Raw genomic sequence first — 27108 nt, 5'->3', positions numbered from 1 at the left:
CAGCTTTGTGTGACAAGATCGTGCCACCTTCTCACCCAAACTTGGGTGATCAGCGCTCCTCTCTCTCAGTAAGACCTTTTCTCTAAACAAAACAAAACAAAACAAAACAAAACAAAACAAAACAAAACAAAAAACTATTAAAAATTTCCCCTCAAGTATTTCTCAGAATCTTCTTTCTACCTCTGTGATTTTTTTTTAAGACAGGTTGGTAGATACATAGCTAGTATTATTTCTGAAAATTACTAAGACTTTAAAAGACTAGGACCAGATTCAGAACATCTGTGCAACTTTGATGCTGTTCAGAAAATTATAATTGGAGACGGAGATATTCCTATAACCTGCACTTAGGCAAGTTTGTGTTTAGAATATGGTTAGAATTATAGGTGGCTTTCAAGGCAAGTGGTTGCTAAATCTACTACTACTCACTCTGTGGAGAGATTCTGTCCGCCTCTAGTCCCTTCCCTCTACTAACTGTCCTCATGGCTGCCAGAGTTCTTGTTTCAGAACAAAAATCTCATTAGTTCATGTGACCTACCAACGTCCTCTGCATAGTGTGGAAGTCAGGTGGCCATAGGATTTGTCACCTGTCTGAGGCACTCCTGAGAGTTAAAGGACACAGCTCCATAGTTATTATGTTGGGGCAACAGGCCTATCCAGGATGGTCCCTGGCAAGCTAGGGCTTATGGTCATGCCACAGAGAAGCTGCCTGTCGGCCTTCCCTGACCCTTCCCCACCCTGACCAGCTTCTGAGAGGTAACTGCCCTTCCTGCACTTTCCAGCTACATACCTTGGCCTGGTTCACCTTCTCTGCTGGATGAGAAGAGACTCATCCACACACTCTTCAAGGCAGAAGAGGGGGGTCCGGCTTCTAGGCTCCTATGCAGCTTTCATACAAGCCTTTCCTGGATTATCAGCATTTGTGTTTATGTATATTGCCCTCTCTAGATTGTGAACACCTCAAGGCCAGGGAACTGAAATCACCCTTGTGGCTACCTTCAACATATAGAAAAGGGTATTTCATCTGTCTTAGATGCCCAGCAAATGTTTGTTGATAATGGATAAATTCCGTGAGTAGAGAATGCTACCATTTCAATAAATACACTGAATTCTGTGTCATAAATAAATGTTTATGACTATCATGTTTTATTAAGAACCACTGACTGTGTTGGTATCATAGAAACTTTAGACAATTTCCATGTAAGTGAATGTACGGAAAAATAATATTATATGAGTAATTTGTTTTCTCAGCGGTGAAGATGGTAACAGGCATATTTCATTTCCATTGTTCATGGAGATCGTATTGCTCTAGGCCAAAATGCTGAGCCTGCTAAGTGGTGACTAATATCTGAAACGTTCTAAGTTGTGTTGGGCCCAAGGGCACACAGGCCTCCTAGTCTTTAACTCACGTGTGGTGCTCTCAGACTCTCGATAAATTGTGTATCAGAGTTTGCTACAGAGAAGACACTATGTGAAATTCTTGTGGGGCCCTTCTCCATCTAACCTGTTTCTTACAATGGTGAACACCCGAGATAAGTGAAAGGAAGTTCTCCAGACCAAGGCTGAAACATGTCACCTCCCACTGGGTGAGCAATGGAGTGAGTACACACCCAGCAGCGTGAATTCCCTGCCTCGGTAATGTTTTCCCTCTCCCAGAGCCTTCATTTTGAAGGGATGAGTAATGATTGGTAAATATTTATAGCTAGAAAAATCTGTATTTCCGGTTACTTTATAGAGTGAGGAAGTGAATGCAACTCAGTGGTCTTCCCACCATGAGAGCTTTTTGACGAGTATTGATCTTCACACATAACTGAATATATTAGAGAGACAGAGAGTAAGATCCATGAATAAAGGTGAGTTGGAAGGTGAGAGGTGAGTCTATGGAGGTGTCATAGGTGAGTCACTAGGTGGTGACAGCTCTTCCCACAGCCCCTAAGAACCAGAAGAAACCACAGCACAGGGAAATTTGGAATAGGATCAAATTTCCTGAGCGGGATGTTTAAGATCATTAAATAAATCATGAAGGGAGCTGGAGGACCTTAAAAACAGAGCAGTTATTAAGCAGCCAGGGATGAGTTCGGTTTAAACCTGACCAGGCCTTGAACTTGCTGGAATTTTTACGTTCTTCCCAACCCCATTGTCACATGATACTCCATCAACTGCCAGCGAAAGATGAGTAGAACACAGAACCAGAGGGGCCCTACCAACCACATGGCTTCTATTTTCAGGTATCATTAAAGATGAAAAGCAGTAGTGCTTGGCATAGTCCCATCACTTCACCGTCTCTGATAGTCAAAAACTTGTCCTACTGTGAAGTCCAATTTTCTTGGTTGCGTGATGGGGACAGGGATGGTGTGCTCATGTCACCATTCATCGTCCACAGTAAGCTAAAGTCATCACACTTTCCAAGGCTCCCTGATGTTCTTCACACTTCCAAAGCCATTGTTCTAAAGCTCAAGAAAATCTAAGACTGGGTGAAATCCTGCTTTGATATGATTGCTCTGTGCCCAGGTGGATTCTATAATGCCAAGAGAGGTCTTAAATTGAATAATGAGGAGTTAGGGATGGAACTTGGATGGAATTTTAACACGTTCCTGCTCCCAACACATACATACCCTTAAAGTGTCTACAATGCCCTAAGTAAGCTTCCAGGAACAAAAGCCACCCTGGGCACAGGGTTGCTGCTGGGGAGGAGGAGGTAAGGGAAAGAACAGACTAATTTTTACCCCAGGCTATAGAAAGGGGCTGGGTCCAGGGACATAGAGTCTGGGAGGGGGAATGTGGGGCAGAAGGAGAATCAGAAGTCATAGGAACAAATAGGCTTAAGAGCATGGAGGGGAAAGGAAAAAAAACACACAGAAGAGAATTTCTCCTGAAAGTAACTCAAAACATCACTCAGAGGAGGCCCTGGAAGGGTCTTTCTCCCATTTCTGCTTGAGTAGGTATGTCAAGGGGATGTGTACTGGCTGAGCTGGAGAATGAATGCAAGGGCAGCTAGCAAGAGGGGTGGGTGGGGGTAGGGTACCTGCTGTGAAGGCAGGTCGCTCTCAGTGAATTGGCCAAGTTTCTAGCTAAAATATATACTTGCAGCCCTCCACCTGGCCCTCCCTCAGCTGTCACTTTTTCACCCTCTATTCATGTGGCTGCCATCCTTCTGCTCCTTCAGACTGGTTCCTATATCAGGCCCTTTCTTCTCTTCCTGGCGCTCTCAATTTTATCAAGGTTGCCAAATGACCCAGAAACTGCAAATGCTGGTAGGGGTTAAGGGTAGTTCTCTAGAAGGTGACAGAGGACACAGAATGGGGCTTAAATTAGAATTAAATTATGTTAGAAATGTTCAAACTTCTACAGGTCAGGAAGGGAACTGACAACTAACCTTTCTTTTTTGACACTTGGTAGCATCCCCACCACCACCTTCTAGCATATTTTAACATGGAAAATTCTTGGTATTATTTTGACAAATTAAGACTTTTAACACCCCCCTACCCTGCCCACCTATGACTGTTCAATTAATTTGGGGAAATCAAAAAGCGCTTCCGTTTCACATGCAGAAAATCTGATTTTGTTGAGGCGATTAAAAACATTACCCTTTTATTCTTTAACAAAGTAACCCACACAGAGGACTGGGGGAAAAAAAACCCCACAAAACTAAAAGCAATAGTTCCTTGACCCACTGCTCCTTTCTTTCATGCTTGTTTCAAATTGCTTCTATTTCTAGATCTTTTGATGGCTAACTACAATCACTGAATAATATGCTTATGCTGTTCTTACTTTATCAAGTTTAGATATTGTCCACTGTCTTCCTTTTGTGACAGATCTGCATTTGTATCACTAATACCTAGTGCCTCCTCATCTATACCTTAATCAACATAGCTATATCACTTTTTATTATCTTTATTACTTTAAATGACAGATACATACTTTGCTTTGTTTCATTGAGAACACATTATCTTTCTTGCTCACCATATGAAGTGAGAATACCAGCATCTCACTCTTCCTTTTAGCACTTCTGGCTTTCCTCTAGCCCCTGCCTCCTGTCAGCCATACTTCTATATCTTTGGGGGTTGAGAATGCTTCTTTTGTAACATCTCTGATGATGAGCTGTTGATTTTACCTCCAAAAGGTGCTTCTCTCCCAAATATCCTTTTCTCAGGCAGTGCCACCCCGGCAACCAGGTGCTCCGATCAGATACCAATCCTCTTTTTCCCTTCCACTCTGTGTGAGCCCTGTCATCGTGACTCCCCCAAATGTATTCTTACCATCTCCACTGCTAAAGTGCCAGCCCAGGTGACCATCTTCTCTTTCCTGGACCGGCCACACCATGCCCTTGTCCCACTACAATCCATCCTCTGCAAAATGGCCAAAGTGACTTTTTTCTGGAACATTACATCAGCTCATATCACCCCCCTTGCAAAGAAATAGTCTCTCACTACAACCCCCTTACGGTTGCCCATAAGGCCTTAAATGACCTGCCCTGAGCTCTAACTCTCATTCCCTGCTTTCCCCTCCCCATCATTCACACTGCTCCAATAGGACTGACCCTTATCTTTTGACCATCACAGAGAATTACTGTTTTAGGGCTTTGCTCTTCTGCTTGGTAACACCCTGGATCTTTTCCTTCTCATCATTCAAATCCTAATGGAAGTGCCACTCTCTCTGAGAGGTCTTCCATGTGAGCAAAGTGATCTCCTATGCCCAGCTATGCTGTATCATCATGTTATCCTATTTTATCTTCTTCATAGACTCTAGACACTATCTTACTTATTTACATGTGTTCATTGTTTACCCCCCTTTCTAGAGTGTGAGTGCTGAGGGCTCTTTTGCTTACTGCCTCTATCCCCATCACCTAGAATGGTGTCTGTAACACAGAAGGCATTAAAAAAATATTAACCACTACCAACTCATGTTCTGTAACATAATTAAGGCTTCTATACTTTGTCCAAGTCCAAGTCCAAAAGCTGGAAATTAAGCAGTACTTTATTATTAAGCAGTACCATGTAATTATTATTCACTACTTAATGAAATACTGAAGTATATGTCCCTAAATATGTTCTCTCTTGAGTGTTTTCTCCCCCTTGGAATTTACAATTGCTTTTTCTCTTTTATGGTCTTGTTTTTTAAGGATAGAACAAAGTCCTCTGAATCCCCCTTCCCTAGGTACCAGTTGCTGAATCCCCTGCTCTGAGCTAAACTGATGGCTGGAAAAGTCTACACATCACAGTTGGCCCTTAGGCTTTGTCTCTCTCCTGATGTGGATCTACTGTCTCTTGGCTTTCACATCTTCCTTTCTTCTTTTATTACTGTAGTTTGTTGGAATATATCCTCAGAACATTTCCTAAGAAATGATGTATGCCACCACTCCTCTGATCATGTTTTTTTCCCTTGTTCATTTTGGCTTTTTGCTTTATTTTCTCTTTTTAATTTCACACTGAACTGAAACTTTGGCTGGGTAAAGAATTAGATAGGTTGACAAGACTTTCTCCTCAGGGCTTTAAAGACAATATTCCATTGTCTTTTAGCACCCAGTATAAGTGATGAGATTTCACACTTATACAGTGCCAGGTATAATCTCGGTCCCAAGAAGTTTTACTGTCTTCTGTCTCCCTCTGTCTACTATAAACAGTAGGACTGTTTATCAGTACTGGCAAGGAATGATCACTCAGACTACCGTGTACAATATGAAATTGGGTAAGGCTAGCAAATTTAACTGAATTAGTTTAAATTATAGTATGTTAAACAAATAAATTCAATTTTACTTCTTCCAAATATAGGCAGTGCCTCTACAGAACGTTCTCTTGACCAGGCTATATACATGCCTCCTGTATGCCTTTCCTAATACTTTTCTTAGCAAACCTATTTCCAGCACTCCCACGTCACCTTCATTACCCTTGGCACAACTATGACTGGTTTCCATTATCCGAGTGCCAACTTGGTATGGTGAGGAACAGGGTCTTGCTTACTGCTGTATCTCTGGCATCTAACTTACCCTTGAAGGCCTGGCACTTTTGAACTGGGGCTCATTATCATTGGTTGAGGAAATGAAAGCAAAGGCATACAGTGTGAGCTATGGCTGAGGCCCTTAGAAAGTCAAGAAGCTTATCTCCATGGAGCTTTTTAGGAGGGTCCTGGTCCTAACATAAAGATAGTAGCTCTCAGAAATCACGAGCTTTGGAGTCAGAGAACTGGAATCTGACTCTATTTTGCTACTTACTAGCTGTGTCATCTTGGATAAATCATTTATATGCTGTTTTTATTTATATTTTTTTAAATTTCAATTCATTTACATGTTCTGCACCCTACTTTCTTCCTGTAAAGTGGATAAGTATGTCAACTTTGTCGTAGAGTGATTTTGAAGATTAAATCAGATAATTTATGTAAATAAACTGGCACAGTAGTAAAATCTTAAGAAATAGTTGTTAATCCAGTTTATATTGTCACATAAGACTAAGTATGATGAAAATATTCTAGAGTAAAGCTGAAATAATTAACAAGTGTCTAAATGATCTGAGGTTTCTTTTGGGTCAGCCCAAATGTCCTCCCCACATCCTGCAGTTCCACCCCCTACCATCGATTGATCTGGTCTATATAGCTTAATCCATTAAAAAATCGTTAAGCAGGAGCCTCAAGCTACAAAGTCTTACATTTTATTTCTTTTGCATCTTCTTACTTGCTGATGAAAATTCTGAATGTGTGAAGTAGAAATTAATAAGGTTTTAAGTTTTACACTTAGATATATGAAATATATATGTGGTGTGATTGTGCACAATGTGGAAAGTGATTTTTACGGTGATTTATGGATACTGATCTTATCGTATTAGCCTTATTAGATGTGATGCGCGCTCAGTCTGCTCAGGAGGGCTTCCTCTTTCCATCTCCTATCATGGCTTTTACTCACCATTCCCTCTGGAGTGGTTTTTTTCCCAACTTTATTTTCCCTCTGTTACCTTTTAAGGGTTCCTGTTCCTTTTCTTTGCAGTTTGCCCAGATTGCTGGCCCTCAGAGAAATGACAGCTGGACCAAAGGGTCAGGAAGGATTCATCACATAGACTGGAGAATTCCCAGGATGACTCTGGCCAACTACCCCTAGTGGCAATCAGCCCAGAGTGTTCACAAACACATAGCAATGAAAAAGAAAATGGGACTTTTAAAAAGGTAGGTTCCTATTATGCTTCACATCGAGGAAGCATCTTTTTATTTGGGTTTGTGGTCAATCAATACCCTCATCTGAGAGATGTGGCAACAGTGGAAGTACAGAAACAAGGCAGACAGGAACCTCAAAGCCACAAAAAGCCTTATATTTGATGCCTTTTTACCTACTAAAGGGAATATGTTAATAGAATCTGAGGACTAAATTGCAATAAATTTAGCTCACTGCTAGGTAGATCAGGGGTGAGTCAGGGAGAATGAAGTGGAAGCATGTCAAAATGTCTATTTTCTCAAGTGTGTAGGACAAAGAACACTGCAGAACCAGCAAGCTTGCTCCTCTGCCCTATTTGCTATTTAGGTTCCAAGTACTGGGACTGATGGCAAGTTAAAAACTTTAAAAAAGCTTTGCATTTAAAGGAACCTAGGTATCCTGACCCTCTCACTCTTCTGTCCAGGAAGGACACAACAAGGGCAGCCCATTTAGGAGCCCGCATGAGTCACCTGCCAAGGTTTTCTTAGGACAAGGTGAGGTTTTAACCCTTATCTTTTATAAAATGAAGGTGAAAAAGTTTTCTAAACAGTACAAAACTCTAAAGAAAATTCTGTAATACATATCAAAAACACCTCACACACTGTTCAGGATATCAAAACCACTTAAACTGGACTAAATAAATATGATGGTAGTCCATGTGCCTAAGAAACCTGCTTCTGTGAGTTAATATCTATATTTTCTCAATCTGATAAACATCAGCTTTGGTTTATTACTGCCACTCTTTAAAAAAAAGAGTAAGTAAGGTGTTGCCTGGCTTGCTCAGTTGGAAAAACATGCAACTCTTGATCTTGGGGTCATGAATTTGAGCCCTATGTTTAGTATAGAGACTACTTAAATAAATAAATATTTGGAAAAAATTCATTAAAAAGAGTAAGTGATACAGAGCAGAGATAATATGTAATATCTAACAATTAAGCCTTGTCAGGTGCTCAGATGCTTATTTTATATCTTTCATTTTGCCAAAGGTATACTTTCAGGTTTGAATTCTGCTCTTCTGAACAGATGGTTATCATTTAACTAACAACAATGGTAAGTTTATTTACCAAGGACTTAGTTTAGTCACAAAATAGTGAATATGATCTAGCTTTCACTTATGACAGTTGAAAACAGCCTAAATGAGAATCCAACAGATGGAACTTTTAACATTCAGAAACAAGTTTCAAAGAGACCTCAGAGTTAGCTGTTAGAATGCTCAGGTTTATAAAACAGATGAAATGGTTGGCAGAAACTGTACATAAGAAGGTAACAATATGGCTTTGAAATCTCATATACATAAAATAAGTTACTTGGTAAAAATATTTCCCTTTGTGAGTGGTCCTAAGTTCTTTTTTTTTTTTTTTTTTTTTAAGTCCTTTTTTTCAACCATATGAGATGTCTAATAAACTGCCATCAAATGACAGGAGTCTCCTAGGGGCAGTGAGTCTCAAGGGCATCGGAATCCCTATGTATATGAAACTTAGCTATATCCCCTTCTTCTTAGGACCCCCAGCTACTTCCCAATTGCAAAATTACTGCTTTGACAGCTGGTAGAATAACAACCACAGGACCCTGCTCACCTGGGAATCATGATGAGCTGGTTGAGTTTGGGACAAATCTACAACTGGCTTTAACAGGTTCTCACCTACACAACTGGTGTCCAGAATTGGTCTTAAAATTGTAGAGTAAAAAAAAAAAAATAAACTTTTGGGTTTAAAATAATAGAATTTGGGGGTCCGGGTGGCTCAGCAGTTTGGCGCTTGCCTTCAGCCCAGGGTGTGATCCTGGAGTCCCGGGATCGAGTCCCACATCGGGCTCCCTGCATGGATCCTGCTTCTCCCTCTCCTTCTGCCTGTGTCTCTGTCTCTCTGTGTCTCTCATGAGTAAATAAATAAAATCTTAAAAAAAATCATAGAATTTAGAATAGAAAGAGAAGCTAATATTTTAAAGATCAAACTATACTTTCATTTACTCTTTCATATATATATGTGTGTGTATATATATATATATATATTTTTTTTTTTTTTAAACAATTTGGCTTTTGCCACCAACACTTTATTAAAAGTACTTCCAAAGGCCACCAGGTCAAATGGACTTCTCTGGGGCTGAATCCCCTTTCCCTCTGTGGCATTTGACCACAGTGCCCTCTTCTTTGCTTTTTAAAAAAATTAAAAATTAATTATTTTTTGAGAGATACACACATACACACAGAGGCAGAGACACAGGCAGAGGGAGAAGTAGGCTTATTGTGGGGAGCCCAATGCGGGACTTGATCCCAAGACCCCAGGACCATGACTGGAGCTGAAGGCAGATGCTCAACCACTGAGCCACCCAGATGTCCTACCCTCTTTTCAAGAGAGGACTTTGCCCAGGCGTGCTTCTATCTTTTTGGCCTCCTGTCCATGAAATCCAGCAACTGCCTAAGTTTCCAGCCTGACCTCTCTTTTCACTCTGTAAGTTCTCCTTGGTGACTTCCTCCTGCTTTGGCATCAATTCAAACTCATTCAACTGCCTTTAAGTCCTTGGCAGTCTGGTCACTCCTACTTACCTTTCTGGTCACTTTTCTTGCCACTTCCTTCCATGTAGCCTCTCCTGCACTGGACTACTTCTCACTGTTCTCAGACAGGGCCTGTGCATTTTCAAGTATTTCTTTTATGACCTTGTTCATGCTTTCTTTCACCCCAAATAATACTGCCCCATCATCTCACCTGCACATCCCTCGTGAGACCCCAGATCCCAGTCCCATGCTTATTAACAACGGTACTGAGGTATCCACTGACATATGATAAACTTCACATATTCAAAGTATGTAACCCGACAAGTTTTGAGGCGTGGAAGTACCTGTGAAAGCATCACCACACTCAAAACACCCATCACCTCCCAAAATTTCCTGGTACTTGTTTGCAATCCTGTCTTCCTGCCCCTCCCCACTCATTCTTCTTTCTCAGACAACCACTAATCTGCTTCCTATTACTACAGATTAATTTGTATTTCCTGGAATTTTATATAAATGAAATCATATGGCATGTACACTTTTCAGGTGGGCTTCTTTCCCCAAGCATTCATTTTGCAATGAATTTTGAAGTTCATCGATGCAGTGGTTGTATATACACAGTTCATTCTTACTGCTAAGTAGAGTCCATGGTCTGGGCAGAGCACAGTTTGCTTATCCGTTCACTTGTTGATGGACCTTTGGATTGTTCCTGGTATTTGGCTGTTACAAATAAGGCTGCTCTGAATATCTGTGTGTAAGTCTGTCTGTGGCTGGTTGCTTTCATTTCCCTTGGTTAAATACTGAGCCGTGGCAGGACTGAAATATATGACAAGCATGTGTTTAACTTTAAAAAAACCTGCCAAACTGTTTTCCAAAATGATACCATAAAAGTAATGATACAAATTATTCAATTAATACAATCACCCCAAATGGACAATACAGTTACCCAAAAATTATCCAATCGTGCTGAATCCTATCTTAGGGAGAAAGCACTCAGTCTTTCATTATTAAACATGATATTAGCTTTAGATTTTTCATAAATGCCCTTTGTCAAATTAAGTAAGTTTCTTCTATTGTTAGTCTGCTGGGAGTTTTATCAGAAATGGACATTCAATTTTGTCAAATGTTTTTTCTGCATCCATCGAAATGTCATATAGTTTTTCCTTTTAGTTTATGTATATGGTGAATTACATCTATTGATTTTTGAATGTTAAATCATCCTTGGATGCCTAAGATGAATCTCACTTGGTCATAATGTATTACTCAGTTTTTATATTGTTGAATTTGATTTTTCCTTTTATACATTGTGAGAGTGGAGACACTAAGTTTCACTTAGATTTTTCTTCTTTACATCTCTGTTCCCAGTGAGTATTGTAGTTGTCTTTTCTTGTGATATTTTTGTCTGGTTTTGGTATCAGGGTAAGGCTGGCCTCATGGGATGAGCTGAGAAGTATCTCCTCATTTTTCTGGAAAAGTTTGTACAGAACTCATATTACTTCTGCCTTAAGAGTATAGAATTCACCAGTGAAGCCAGCTGGAGTCAGGAGTTTTCTTTGTGGGAAAGTTTTAACTGCTAATTCAATTTCCTTAATAGACACAGAACTATTCTGGTTATTTATTTCTTCTTTGTGATCTTTAGTAGTCTGTGCCTTTTAAGGAATTTGTCTATTTCATCTAAGCTCTCAGATTTATGGGCATAAAATATTAATAAAGATATTTCCTGGTTATCTAATAGCCACAGAATCTGCATGCATGTTTCATCTTGACACTGGTGATTTGTGTCTTTTGTTTTTCCCCATCATCTGACTAGATGCTTATTAATTTCGCTTTGGTCTCATTGATACTTCCTTTCATTTTTCTATTTCATTGATTTCAGCTCAGATCTTTACTATTTTCTTCCATTTTCTTTAGTCTAATTTGCTTTTATTTTTCCAGTTACTTGAAACGGAAGCTGAGGTTACTAATTTGAGACCTTTCTTCTTTTCTATTCTCAGCATTTAGTGCTATAAATTTCCACCTAAGTATGCTTTTAGCAGCATGACAAATTTTGATATGTTGTGTTTTCATCTTAATGCAGTTCAAAATACTTTCTATCCTTCCTTTTATTACCTCTTTGACACATGGGTTACTTTGAAGTGTGTCACTTAGATTCCAGTTATTTTTAGGCATTTATCAGAGATCTTTTTGTTATTATTTCATTATGGCAGGGATCTATGAATCTGTTATATTAATTGTGACTTGTGTCATGGCCCAGACAGAACATAGTCTATCTTGGCAAATGTGTACTTGAAAAGAATATGAGTTCTGATGCTATTAGGTTTTTATAGATGTTTAATTAAGTCAATTTGGTTGATAGTGGTGTTCAGGTTTTCTAAATGCTTACTTATTTTCTGTTAATTGGTTCTATCAGTTGTTGAGAGAGGGGTATTGAACTGGCCAACAAGAATTGTGGATTTGTCCATTTTCCCTTGCAGTTCTATCAGTTTTGCAACTCTTTTATTAGTAGCATAAACACTTAAGTTTGTTTTTTTTTTAATTAATTAATTTTATTTTATTTTATTTTTTTTATTTATTTATGATAGTCACAGAGAGAGAGAGAGAGGCAGAGACACAGGCAGAGGGAGAAGCAGGCTCCATGCACCGGGAGCCCGATGTGGGATTCGATCCCGGGTCTCCAGGATCGTGCCCTGGGCCAAAGGCAGGTGCTAAACCACTGTGCCACCCAGGGGTCCCTTAAGTTTGTTATATTCTCTTAATGAACTATGTTTTGCAACTCTTTTATTAGTAGCATAAACACTTAAGTTTGTTATATTCTCTTAATGAACTGACCCATATTACTTTGTTACTGCTATTTTCAAACAGATAATTATCTTTTAAAAAGAATGAAATAACAAGGAGAGAATCTTATATATTTACTCATGTAGCTTTTATTTCTAATGTTCTTTATTCATTTGTGGAGATCTATATTTTCATGAGGTATATTTTTATTCTGTCTAAAGGATTTCCTTTAACATTTCTCATATTGTGACTACTGGTAAAGAACTGATTCCGCTTTTGTGTCTCTGAAAAGTCCTGAATTCATCTTCATTTTATTTTTTTAAGAAAGAGTGTATAAGTTGGGGGGGCTGAGGGGAAGGGGCAGAGAGAAAGGGAGAGAGAATCTTAAGCAGTTTCCATCCTTAGTGTGGAGCTGAAACCAAGAGTTGGACACTTAACTGACTGAGCCACCCAGGTGCCCCTCATCATTTTTGAAAGCTATTACTGCTTGGTATAGAATTATAGGTTGGCAGATTTTTCCTTAAGTACTTCAGGGATGTTGTTCCAGGGTGTCTGGCTGGCTCAGTTGGAGGAACATGAGACTCTTGATCTCAGGGTCATGGGTTCAAGCCCTATGTTGAGTGTAGAGATTACTAAAAAAATAAACAAAAATATTGTTTCACTGTTTTCTTGCTTTCATTGTTACTGATGAGAAATCTATGCCACCTTTATCTTTATTCTTTTATAAATAATGTGTCTTTTTCTTCTGGCTTCTTTTAAGGTTTATTTTTTTTTCAAAGATTTTATTTACTTTTTCATGAGAGACACAAAGAGAGAGGCAGAGACATAGGCAGAGGGAGAAGGAGGCTTCCCTGTGGGGAGCCTGATATGGGACTTGATCCTTGAATTCTGGGATCATGCCCTGAGCCAAAGGCAGATGGCTCAACCACTATGCCACCCATGCATCCCTGCTTTTAAGGTTTAATTTTTATCACTGGTTTTGAGCAATCTGTGATAGGCCTTGGTGTAGTTTCTTCAAGATTTTTTGCATGTAACTTCTAGGATCTGTGGGTTTATTAAAGTTTTTTAGATCAAATTTGGAAAATTTTCAGCATTATTCTTCAATTTTTTTTTGGTTTCCTCCCTTTGGTCAGGACTTCATTTACACATTTATTAGACTGCTTGAAGTTGTTTTACAGTTTACTGATCTCTTCCTTTTCCCAAAAATTTCTCTTTCCTGTCTGTGCTTCATTCTGGATGGTTTCTATTGTTTTGTCTTCAAGTTCACTGATCTTTATTTCTATAGTATCTAATATGCTGTTAATCCCATCCAGTGCATTTTCATGTCCAACATTGTAGTTTTGACTTCCAGAAGATTGATTTGGGTCTTTCTGGATAGCTTCTGTGTCTTCAACTGTTACAATGCAGTGATAATAACTAATTTAATAGCCTTGTTGGCTATTTCTAACATCTATGGCAATTCTGGGTTGGTTTTGACTGATTTTTCTTCTCATAATGGGTTGTATTTTTCTGCTTTCCTGCAGGCCTGCTGATTTTTGACTGAATGCCATTGTGAACTTAACTTAAATGCTAGATAATTTTGTATTCCTTTACATATTCTTTTTTTTAATATTTTATTTTTTTATTCATGAGAGACACAGAGAGAAAGAGGCAGAGACACAGGCAGAGGGAGAAGCAGGCTCCATGCAGGGAGCCTGATGTGGGACTCGATTCCAGGACTCCAGGATCATGCCCTGGGCCGAAGGGCCGAAGGGCTAAACCACTGAGCCACCCAGGGATCCTCTCTACATATTCTTGAGCTTTTTCTAGGTGGTAGTTATTTGTAAGTAATTTAATCTTTTTTAAAAAACTTTTATTTATTTTTAGTAATCACTATGCCCAACGTGGGGCTCAAATTCATGACCCCAAAATAAAGAGTCACATGCTCTACTGACTGAGCCAGAGAAGGCTTCCCAGTTTGATCTTTTCTGGTCTTGCTTTTAAGATTTATCAGAGGAAACCAGAGCAGTGCGAAGTCTAGGGCTAATTATTCCCCAGGACTGAAGCAAGACCCTTGTGTGTACTATACTCAATGACTGTTAATGATGAGGTTTCCCAGTCTGGCTACTGGGAACAGGCACTACTCTTCACTCTCTGTGAGTGCCAGGCATTATTACTGCTAACTTTTTTGCATTGTTCTTTTGTTTTCAGGTAGTGTTCTAACACACATGCACTGATCAACACTCCGATGAATACTCAGCAGGGATCCCTGCAGGTCTCCAGAATTCTCTGTGTAGTTCTCTCTTCTGTTACCCTGTCCTGCAAACTTCAGTGGCCTTGGTCTCCCAACCCCCAGGTTCCACAATGGTTCTCCCTCCTGTGCCAAGACCTGCATATTCCCTCAAGGCAGTAACCTGGGGCAACTGTAGAGCTCATCTCATTTCCTTGTTGTCTCTCAGAAATCATCAACCTTTACTGTCTGGTATCTGGTGTCTTGGAAACTACTGTTCCATGTATTTCATCTGTTTATGACTGTATCAGAAAGGAGAGTAAATCTCATTTTTGTTACTCCATGTTGGCTAGAAATGGAAGTCTGCCATTTTTAACTTAGAGATCTCCTGATAAGCCTAGTACAAATGCCACTTCTCTTTGATGAAGTTTCTCTAGAACATTTTCCCCATCTCTTATTCCCATCAAAAGATACACTCTGACCTCTGTGATTTAAGCCACTTTCTTTACGCTTCTGTAAACTTATTATGAATTATACATTTGTTTCCCTTGATAGACCACCAACTTCTTGATGGCAGGAGGTTGATCTTTGTATTCCTGTGCCATAAAATGATGTCTGATGTGTGACATAATCTCAAGAAATATTCTTTTCCCCTTGTTTCTGTGGTGCTGGCTAACCAAGCCTGACTTTCATTTCATTTTTACCATCTTACTCAGTGGTAAGTGTACATACAATTCAGTAGTGTGAAGTTTATTTACAGTGTTGTGAAACCCTGCCAGAACTTTTCCATCATTATGCAAACAAATATATATATTTATTAACTGAATGAACAAATTTGGTGCAGACCTTTAATCTTACATATAAACCATAGAACAAAAAACGTTGATCTGCTCAAGACCTTATAGCTAGCTGGTGGCAGAGTTAGGCCAGAAGCCACACTCTCTGTTTCCTGTCAAATACTCATTTCTACTAGGTTAATTCAATGCATATGCTAAACAGCGAAGACCAAGAACTGCTATGCATCAAAGAAAGCTCAGATGTGGAAAGCCAGAAGTTACTAATTCTGAATAGCATAACTTAGCTAGGCTGGGCTTGGTTTTTTTTTTTCCCCCTTCATTTCTTTTGGTCAGCAAGCAATATAATATCTTTTAACAAATTATTCCCTGTTGTTTTTTTTTTTTTTTTCTTTCCTGACAAGGAGTTCTCCGAGTCATCTAGTAATATAGCTGATTTCTTTTCCATTTCATACCAAAATTTCTTTTCTCTTTATAGCTTCAGGCAGATTCTTTTCATTTTTCTATGATATCTCTAGGCCTGATATCTCTCCTCCTTAGATCAGGATATAACTCCTTGCTTCATTTGGTAATGATTCTATCTTATCAAAGATGGTGGGTGGATCAAGATGATTTTTTTCCACTTTGAACATTTTATATGAAAGTACATGTTACTAGTTGCTTTGTTTCTGGAAGAAAAGATATTCTAAAAATAATCTCATAACTTTAAAATATATATTTTTGGTTTTCACATTTAAAATGACAATTATAGAAAATCTGCCATTCCATAATTTTTGAGACAAGCTGAAAAGAAGTCTGAGTCTTTCTTACTGCTATTGTGCTTCTTTACAGACCTCATAACGAGGGAGACTTCTATTTAGTCCAGAAGCTCTTACACAAAAGATGCATATGGATTCTTCTGGGTTACTTTTCCCACTCTACTTATTCGTTTTAGAATCTATTTCTCAGCCTTTCAGTTGAGGAGTCAGCTTATGCACACAGCCTCTAGTTGTGGTTTTGAAGTCTTTTACTTACTCTGCAGCTGCTGCCGAGCTGAGCAGGAACCCCTACTTCTCTGTCAGCTTACTGACAAGGAGAGTCTGAAATTACTTCCAATTCTTTAGTTGTTAAAAATAAGTAAACGAAGAGCTGCAACCCCCAGCATACAACGCACCCATGGCTCTTCTGGTAGCTCTTTTAGTTGCTGATTTAATATCTTGAAATACCTATTTCCTTCTGTCCCCAGATGTACTACATCTTGTAATCTTGTAACCAGTGCAAGAGAAGAGGTATCCTAAAGGGAAGGAAACCGTAACAGGGTTCTTCCTTTCTGTTATTTACAAGGAGGGCTACGTTATCATCTTCTGGTTGACAAGAGCACATATCAGTAGGGAAGCGGCAGAAGTATCCAACAGCGAGAGGGCCCCAGTGGCTGGCCTTGGCATTCAACGGTTACCTACTGGGAGTCCTCTGAGTGCCTGGCACTATTCTGAACACTAGAGCAAGTGCAGTGAACAACAAAGTATAGTCCCTGCTAATGTGGGGCTTGTATTCTAGTTGGAACACAGGTGATAAAGAAATAAGCAAAGATGTAGTGTCAGGTGGAGAGTAGAGCTGTGGGGAAAAGTGTAGCGTGGCAGGCCGAAGGGAGTGTTGGGGTGGGCAAACTGCTATTCTCTACCAAGATGGCCAGGGATGGCTATATGAAGTGCCATGTGAGCAGAGGTGGAGGACAGCCCTTTCAGTGGGCCTGGGCCTGAATAACACTTCCAGTTTCTAGTACTATGTAAAGCTGGCATGGCTTTTTGTGTTTTCATGTGTATCTCTACTGGGAGGCAGAGGATGGTAAATCGTGGTCACTCACTTTTCTCTCACCATAAATGAGATGCCTTCGATAATTATAATTTTAAATGGCCCAAATACTCCATTAAGGAGATGGACTATAATTTGATTAATGAATTCTCTACAGTTGGCTACCTACATTACTTTTACCTATCTTTATTTTATCTTAATTTATTTAATATATATATTTTATTTTTTTGATATTTTTTAAATTATTATTCATGAGAGAGAGAAAGAGAGAGAGAGAGAGAAAGAGAGAGAGGCAGAGACACAGGCAGAGGAAGAAGCCGGCTCCATGCAGGGAGCCTGATGTGGGACTCGATCCTGGGTCTCCAGGATCACGCCCTGGACTGAAGGCGGCGCTAAACCGCTGAACCACCCGGGCTGCCCAATATATATATTTTAAAGATTTTATTTATTTATTCATGAGAGACACAGAGAGAGGCAGAGAGAGAAGCAGGCTCCTGTGGGAAGCCTGATGCAGGACTCCATCCCAGGACCCCAGGATCATGCCCTGAGTTAAAGGCAGGCATTCAACCACTGAGCCACCCAGGCGTCCCTTTTTAATATGGATTAAAAATTAACTACTCTGATTAGAATATATTAGTACCAGGCATTCAAGGAAAGCAGTTTGGGAATACAGATCAAGGGAATACATGAAAAAGTGTAGTCAGGGTCAGGGTCAGGGACCGAGGAGCCCGAGACACACACATGGGAGCAGTGGGATGGTGGTGAGCAGTGGCTGTTGGATGAGAAGGCCCAGGGGCAGAGGCCTTTGAGCTTCTGCTTCCTATACCTCTGGTCAGGAGGCTGCATTTCCCTGGCCCCTTGCCTGTACTCCCTTGGCCAAACCGATGGCCTGCTTTTTGGTCTGAGTCTACCCAAGTTAAAAGAACAGAAGCAACCCTGCTTTTTTAATGAAACAGATAGTAAAGATACTGCTTATGGAAAAACAAGAAGCAGATGGCACTGACTTCTGGCTTTCACCCACAGAAATAGAACAGGAAAAATGAGAAGTTTTGATGCCTGAGATTGGGGTTACACTGAGGTTTCCAGCATCCAGACAGGCAAATGCCTGGACAGCTGCTTAGGGCAGATGGGTCCTTTGACAGCTTAATATTGCAGAGTTTCTGGTGACTCTGTAGTCGGGGCAGCCAACATGAGACCATCTGTTTGCTAGTGGGCAAACCTCCCTACCAGCAGGTAGCCCCTGCTGAGGGTGAGACACAAACCAAAAACCAAGGCAGCCATCTTCATAATCTCTGCAAAGCCGACGGGCCTGACAAACCGCTGGCACAACTGCCAAGAGGAGGAGACCTCATCTCAGGCCTATATGCCCTCTACAACAGGACCACACGGAACAACAATATTCTGAAAGGCTTTTTGTTTGGTCGTTATTTTTATCTTTTGTTTTTTTTAACGTTTTATTTATTTGAGAGAGTGAGTGCACGAGTTGGGATAGGGGCAGAGGCAGAGGAAGAAGCAGGCTCCCAGCTGAGTAGGGAGCCCGATGCGGGGCTGGATCCCAGGACACTGGGATCATGACCTGAGCCAAAGGCAGATGCTTAACAGAGTGAGCCACTAGGAGCCCCTATTTAAAAAAAATTTTTTTTTACTTAAAAAAATTTTTTTATGTCATTATACTTGACACACAATGTTATATTTAGTTTCATATGTATCCAAGAGGTTTTATTTGGGTTTATTTCAAAGTACTCAAATGCTATGAAATAGATCATTCACTCAGAAAGCTCTTTTGTTCTTTTCTGCTTTTCTAAACAGGAAAATAAAATAATCATGAATTCAGAGTCACCTATAATAGGCCTAAAAACCAGCTGCCATTTATTATTAAAATGAATAAAGTTTTTAAAGAAGTAACATTTATTGCAAAAGGTTTACAGTGAAAAAGAAATCTCCTTCCTACCTTTCTGCCTTTATCCCCTCCAGAGATAAACAGTGTTACCCATTTCCTATAATCAGAAATGATCTGTAATATATACTCATATATGAATGTATGTATATATACCTATAGACACATACACAAATTTCTTTCTTTCTTTCTTTCTTTCTTTCTTTCTTTCTTTCTTTCTTTCTTTCTTTCTTTCTTTCTTCTTTCTTTCTTTCTTTCTTTCTTTCTTTCTTTCTTTCTTTCTTTCTTTCTTTCTTTCTTCTTCTTCTTCTTTTTTTTTTTTTTTTTAAGATTTTACTTTTAAGTAGGCTCCATGCCCAGCGTGGGGCTCAAACTCACAACTCTAAGATCAAGAGTCACATGCTCTACCTACTGAACTAGCCTATTTAACTTCATTAGTATGTCCTACTTATATTTGACTTTGGTCTCCTCCCCTCCCTTCTGGTGTAATTTCTGATCTGTGGAATAGAGCCAGTACTCATTGGTATGGCTGTACCAGGTGTTTCTGGATGGTGCCTGTACAGATTGGTCTGTGCTTGAGCTGTCTGTTTTTTTTTTTTTAAATGTAAGATCATCCCCAAAATTTTTTTCTTCATTTGCCTTTCCTTATTTCCCTTGCTTCTTTTCATATTGCTTCTGCACAATTCTCTTGCTCTTTTTTCCCCCAGTATTATTTGCTATTTGCTGAAGCACAGTTCTTGAAGAGGTGAGGGTACCAGGTAGGGCTTTCCTATATAAGTTTCAGTTCAGGGTGTGACCTCACATCACATCATCCTCTCTCCAAACTGCAGTGTCCTCTGCATGAGGCCACCCCTTCCCTCAGCTGGGTATGTCTTTTTTTCTTTACTCTCCTCCATATACTGGGGTCAGCATGACTTAGAAGTTTCATCAAGCCTCAGACATTCTTGGACAAATGTGGGGGCATTTAGAATTAAAAAAAAAAAATCTCCACATGAAAGTGGGATCAGATTATAATTTTCTTTTCTTGTGCTATCTTTATTTGTTTTGGATATAGCACTGTGTTGGCCTAACAAAATATGATGCCCTTTTCTCAAAATTTTTTACTTCCTCCTCATCTCTGAAACTTGGTTAGAATTTTGCTCATGGATTTTTAAGTCCTAAATCGTCTCTCCTTATAAATTTTTAAAGACAACCCAGATCTAGTCTATCAATGGTGTCCTTTGTTATTTTGAGCCCTTTGCTTCTGACTTTTTGTTTTTTAAGATTTTATTTATTTATTCATGAGAGACACATAGAGAGAGGCAGAGACACAGGCAAAGGGAGAAGCAGGCTCCCCGCAGGGAGCCTGATGCAGGACTCTATCCCAGGACCTGGATCACACCCTAAGCCAAAAGCAGACACTCAACCACTGAGCCGCGCAGATACCCCTTTCCCTTCTGACTTCTAACCAGAGAACCTCTCAGAATGTACTTTAGGGAAAATTATCTGGGAGGAAGATTAAGAATAAGTTATAAAAAAATCTAGCATTTTGACAGCCTTCTCTTCCTTCCATTTATAATTTTTAAAGACATTTAAAATTCTTCCATCTATTAAAGACAGAAGGGACTGCAACTAGAACTGTTATCTCAAAATGCATATGCTAAGGAGAGAAAGCAATAGATAGTTCTAGAACCAGGTTTGCATTTTCTACCACTTACAGAAGCATTTTAACAGGAGTTGGAATTTGCTAAACAAGGACCCAGGTTTAGAAAAAACAGTTTAATTTCCCAGGCATCCCAATTAAAATCCCTTGAATTGTCCTTACTTTGCCATAACTAAATATTAGGAGGAAAATAAGCCCGCTAATTTGAGTGACAGACATTACTGTAAAGATGCCTTCACCAGATCTTTCTCTTCCATTCTAAATTTCTCAGGTATTTCTTTTACCTCTTTGGCAGTTGGAAGGGAATTTTTCAAAGGCCTATCTATTTATCATTACTTCTGGGTAATTCCTGAGTTAGATTCTTATTTTCTTCCACCAGATGACCATCACAAATTTTTTTATTTATACCATTGGAAAAGCATTTAACTACATAAAGATCTACTTTGATCTAGAATACAAAGTTTAAGAACAAAAAATAAATGGTCTGTGCAGTGCACTTCTAAAGTTATATTGCACACATTGATCAGCAAAAATGAACACAGTTGAATCAGACAGAGGACATCTGATTCTAAATATGTCTTTGTTAGAAAAAGAAGAGCTGGGACGCCTGGGTGGCTCAGTGGTTGAGCGTCTGCCTTTGGCTGAGGGCGTGATCCCGCAGTCCCGGGATCGAGTCTCACATCAGGCTTCCTGCATGGAGCCTGCTTTCTCTCTGTCTGTGTCTCTGCCTCTCTCTCTCTGTGTCTCTCATGAATAAATAAATAAAATCTTAAAAAAATATTAGAAAAAGAAGAGCTATGCCTAAACTAAGAAAAAAAACCAATACTAATAAATACTAATAAAGAAAACTTGATTACTTCTGGCAACTTAGGAAGTGTCATGTAGGAAGAAAAGGAACTGGACAGTGTGCTCATTTCTTAGTCACTGAGTTTTGAAAAGTGGTCTTTCCTTGGCATCAGGGTGGTGGGGAGGCAGAGATAGTCTGCCACAATGGGAAGAATATTTGACTTTGGAATCAGAAACAACCTACCCCAAATACTCCATGATGTCCTACAGGAAGAAAAACCCTATCTCTAAAACAATTCCAATAGGTAACCAGACAAAATTACTCTTCTGCTTAAAACAGCCATTCACAGGTCTACGCTACCCTCAGGATCACCACTATGTATATTGCTCATGTAATTGTTCACATACACACACGTGCGCCCACAAATACACACACACACACACACACACACACACACACACACACACACAAACACCCCAGATATCCTCTAGGTTTACTGTGAATATGCCACGTGCCACCCAAACTCCATGCTTCTGAAAAGACTGTTGCCTCTCTCAGAAATTCCTTTAGTCTTCATGAACCAGTATGTCATTTTAAACCTGTCTTCTAATTTATATTTACATTAGACACACTCACTGATTATATTTGGGATAAAGGAAAAGCTGTGACAATAGGAATATAAAGTCATTTTTCTGTCTTTTGGATTTAACTACATTTGGATTGGCAATGAAGAGGTCACCAGTGGGGAAATCTCTCATTGCTGGTTCAGCTGGAGGCTGGAAAAGTAGAGGATCATTCCTAATCTTGAAACTAAACCTGGAGACTAATTTTGTTTTCTGTGAAAAGGATGATTTAAGTTGTTCTTATAAAGGAAAATAACCCAACACACTGACATTGGCACAAAACATGTTCAGCAGAATTCGGATGTAAGATTTCATATGTTCAAAACTTGCCTCAGTTAAAAAAGTCAAGCTTTACCTCTTGAAATGATTCACCAGGACACCAACAAGTTCTCCAATTCGACTCTCATGAGTTGGCTGTTTGCTGAAGAGGCAGACAATGAGGTCTTTGTTGTCTTTTGTATGGAACACAACAAGTTGGTCCTTTCCATTGGAGACACTCAGACCAGTCAACTGCAAAGGAACAAAACATGGAAAACTATTAGGATGGTTCTCAAAAGAATAAATTTAAAAATATATTTTGTAATTCAATAATTATTTTTGACCAGTGACCCTAGGCCTTCAATTTTTACCAAGTCTTACACAAGTCTCACGCAATTTTTAGCAAGTTTTATTCCTTTCCTTATGGAAGGAAATAATGAAGACTAAACATTAGGAAAATTGAAAACAGGAAAAAAAATAGAGAAAAATCAACAAAACAACAAGCTGGTTCTTTCAAAGGACCAATAAGGTTGCCAAGCCTCTAGTCTGAGAATAAAAGTGAGATGACCTAATTACCAATATGGAATGGAAGAGGGGATAGCACTACAAACCACACAGACATTAAAAGGATAACAAGGAAATATTTTCAACAATTCTGTGTACCTAATGGAAGAACTTGAATGAAACCAAATAATTCCTTGAAAGCCACAAACTACCAAAACTCAGTCAAGAAAAAATTGATAACCCAAGTACTGCTTTATCTATTAAAGAAATTAAATTTGTGGTTAAAAACTTTTTGAAAAAGGGGGTACCTAGGTGGCTCAGTCATTTAAGCATCTAACTTTGGCTCAGGTCATGATCTTGGGGTCCTGGGATTGAGCCCCGTGTCTGGGCTCCCTGCTCAGTGGGGAGTCTGCTTCTTCCTCTTCCTCTGCCCTTCCCCTGGCTCATGCTCTCCCTCTTTCTCAAATAAATACATAAAATCTTAAAAAACAAAAAACAAAAAACAAAAAAACCTTTCAAAAAAGAAAACTCCAGGTTCACATGATTTCACTGGTAAATTCTACTAAATGTTTAAAGAAGAAATAACACCAAATCTCTAAAAGGGAATGCTTTGTAACTCATCTTACAAGGCCAGCATTATCCTGATAGCAGAAAAAGATAAAGGCAGTACAAGAAAATTGTAAATCAATATCCAATAGCCTTCATCAACATGGATATAAGAATGGCCAAAAAAAAAAGAATGGCCAACAAAATATTAACAAATCGAATCCAACAGTATGTAAGAATAATAATATACCATGACCAGGTGAGTTTATCTAAGAAATGCAAATCTAGTTTAGTATTCAGTAATTAATCAATGTAATCCACTGTTGCAACAGAATAAATAAGCCACGTGATCATATCACTTGATGTGGAAAAAGTGATGAGGGACAGAAGCAGAAAAACATTTACCTTTAGCCCAGAAGGCTGACCTATAGCCTGCATAGTTTTGATAAGGATCAAGTAACGTGCTGGTTGTTACATTCTTTTTTTTTTTTTAAAGATTTTATTTATTTATTCTTGAGAGAGAGAGAGAGAGGCACAGAGACACAGGCAGAGGGAGGAGCAGGCTCCATGCAGGAAGCCCGATGTGGGACTTGATCCCGGGACTGCGGGATCACGCCCTGGCCCGAAGGCAGGCGCTAAACCGCTGAGCCACGGGGGCTGCCCTGGTTGTTAAATTCTTAAGGGGTTTCATGATTGCCTATACATTTCACTGACAGTTAATATAAAGCTGGATCATAAGCACTGGAGAAATCTTGTATAAGTTGTTTCATGAGCAGAAATTCAAAGAAATTTATATATATTATATATAATATATTATAATATATATATATATATATATAGAATATTTTATTTTTAAGTAATCTCTACATCCAATGTGGGGCTTGAACTCACAACCCTGAGAACAAGAGTCACGTGCTCTACTGACTAAACCAGCCAGATGTCTCTTGAAGAAACTTTTATGATCTAATACTCCCTGAATGTCCCCTAAGCATATAACTACACCAGCTTCATACAGCAAAAGTGCAGCTCTTCCCAAGAGTTCTGTCCTTGTGTTATTTAAATAAGCTTACTATGGGGCACCTGAGTGGTTCAGTCGGTTGAGAGTCTGACCCTTGATTTTTGGCTCAGGTCATGATCTTAGTGTTGTGAGATCGAGCCCCAAGTTGGGCTCTGCCCTCAGTGGAGAGTCTGCTTGGGATTCTCTCTTTCCCTCTCCCACTGCCCCTCTACCCTATTGTTTGCTCACACACTCCCTCCCTCCCAAGTAAATGGATATATTTTTTTAAAAAGCGGGGAAGAAAAGCTTACTAAGGTTGCACTGTAAAATGTCTTAAGAATTCTTTTTTGGCCGTTGTACTTATGACCTGCCACATTTCTGGTAGTCTCACACCTGGATTGTGGAGTTAATCTAAGAGCTTTGGTGTCGGTTGCTAAATCCTTTTTATTCTCTCAGTCTCTGTTTCTTACTTGTTCTTTTCCAGAGATGTCCTGAGTAGTACAACCCTTCTGAATGTGTTTTGTCCAAGTGCTCAGGAGAAAATCTCTTGCCTGTGGCTACCCTATGGGGAAGACAAACTCCTGCTGCCTGGCTGGATACCAGTATCTTGGCTATAATGGCATTGGGCTCAGAAATCAGGCTCTCCTGTTTTCCCTATTCTTTTAATAATTGTATTATTCTCAGGCACAGGACAAATATACACGTCATTAGGATGGCCACTGATCTCAAGACTTCCATGTAAGGTTTCCTCCTAAATAACCCAACGTGATCCCTCAATGAACATCAAATCTAAGATTCATCTTACCAAAAAAAAAAAAAAAAAAAAAAAAGATTCATCTTACCATGTGCTTCCCAAAATGGACCAGTGGGAGCGACTACCCAGTTGAGGCACCCACCCAATGGGGGACCGCTGCCTTGGGGCTAGATCATGGATAATGCTCATGAGAAAGGTGCTCAGATTAGACAGGAGTGCCATACTTTCAGTTTTTCACATCTCTTATTTGTCCTTCCCCATGGGCTAGTTGGTGTTTTCAGTCCTGCTCTCAGATTGAAAGTACTTCTAGCTTAGATATATGATGCTTAATATGATATAAAATAGTTGCCCCTTCTTAACAAAGGTCATGGCCTCTACCCTATCCATTAATATTAGATCTAGAGACTTACAAAGGGTATTATTATTATTGGTTGCCAAATATATCAACTCCCCCTAAATGAAAAGAGGCAGCTCCAATGTTTGGCAATTCAGTCTAGTCACCAGCTCCTACTGTAGCATAGAATGCAGGAGAGAAATGAAGGGAGGTCAACATCCCTTCTCAGGTATTACAAAGGTGTCAGAGCAGTCCAGAATAGGGATACATCCTGCCATTCAACCCTAGGAACCTTCGGCAATATTCCTGATAGGATGCCATTTGGAAGCTGAGAAGGATTTTGGTAATGTACTTCTAGTTACTTAATGTACTCTTCTTGTTTTGTAGGAATTAACTATGAGATCAGCTTCATGGATCCCAAAGGATTCTTCTTTGGGCTGTCTCCTAACATACTGGAGTCAATTTGGACAACAGGATTTAAAGAAGAAGTGCCTCCTCCTCTTCTGTAATAATGCTTACCCTCAATATTCTCTGAAGGATGATAAAAAATAGCTCATTAATGGGTCTTTAAGGTTCAATACTATTTATCCATTGGACCTTTTTTGTAGGTGGCAGGGAAAATGGACTGAAATTCCATAGGGTCAGGCCTGATTTGTTCATACTCCTTTAGGGAACTCCAGGACACCCCTCTCCTCACCACTACTTCTTAATCCACCATCAGCTTACTGCCTCAGGCCCCTCTGTTAATCCACCACCTTCCCTGTGTTCCGTCATGTTCTTTATGTGATCCCCTCCCTTGTCTCTCTTGTAAACAGGTTGCTGCCAAGATCCTGTATATGTCTCCCTCTTTTTCCTGAGTTACTTGGCTCTTTTTTGTTTGCTTCTTCTTTTGTGTGTCAGATCTGGAATCTATCTTGAGAGTACTGGATGAATGTTGTCTGACTCTAATTGTATGGGGGATTTTCTCCATCATTAATTTCCTGGCTATGATAATGCGAGCCAATTGTCTGGTAAGTCTGTCTTGGGATGGGGACCTTAAGGAACATTCCCAAGCAGCTACCGAAACTCTTTTTGCTTCAGGGAGGTTCTTGTCTTCTTTGGCCCAAAAGGGACTGCCTATTTCCACTTTCTGTCAGTCAAAAGAAAATATGTGTCTCTTCATCTGTCCAAGATGACAACCTTTAGGACCGGGAATCCTTTCTCTCTGTTCTCTGGGCTTTTGTCTAATTTTAGCCTTGCTGGTGGCACCTTGCCTCTTCTGTCTCTACTTCCCCCTCTTCCTGTTTCTGTACCACCTTGGGCATGGATTGCATAACCAGCCCCTGTACCATCCTCTGTGCTTCTGGGGCCACTGGCTTCTGCTCCTCCTTCCTTTGCTATCAAGGAGTGAAGAGTATCCCTTCCTGGACTTAAACCACCCACTTCAGATTTCTCCACCAGTGTTCCAGATAAAAACTGACAGTGGGGAACAAATTGATTAATTGATTGACTGATTGATTTAGTAGACCCAAGTATAATGTATTTGGTAT

The 27108-nt window shown here is 39.6% G+C and overlaps 1 protein-coding gene across 2 annotated transcripts in view; it reads right to left on the bottom strand.

Annotated features, from left to right (window-relative positions):
• MYO1D (myosin ID) overlaps nt 1-27108 on the bottom strand; it is a 326202-nt gene that overhangs the window by 60229 nt on the left and 238865 nt on the right. For both annotated transcript variants that reach the window (XM_038548142.1, XM_038548141.1), the window contains exon 21: nt 22542-22696. In XM_038548142.1, the coding sequence (XP_038404070.1) occupies nt 22542-22696 (155 nt within the window). The remainder of the gene's footprint in view (nt 1-22541; nt 22697-27108) is intronic.

Source organism: Canis lupus, chromosome 9 (assembly GCF_011100685.1).
Source record: "Canis lupus familiaris isolate Mischka breed German Shepherd chromosome 9, alternate assembly UU_Cfam_GSD_1.0, whole genome shotgun sequence".
NCBI lineage: Eukaryota > Metazoa > Chordata > Mammalia > Carnivora > Canidae > Canis > Canis lupus.
The sequence above is the reverse complement of the archived record's forward strand: the minus strand, read 5'-3'. Positions and strand labels throughout refer to the sequence as shown.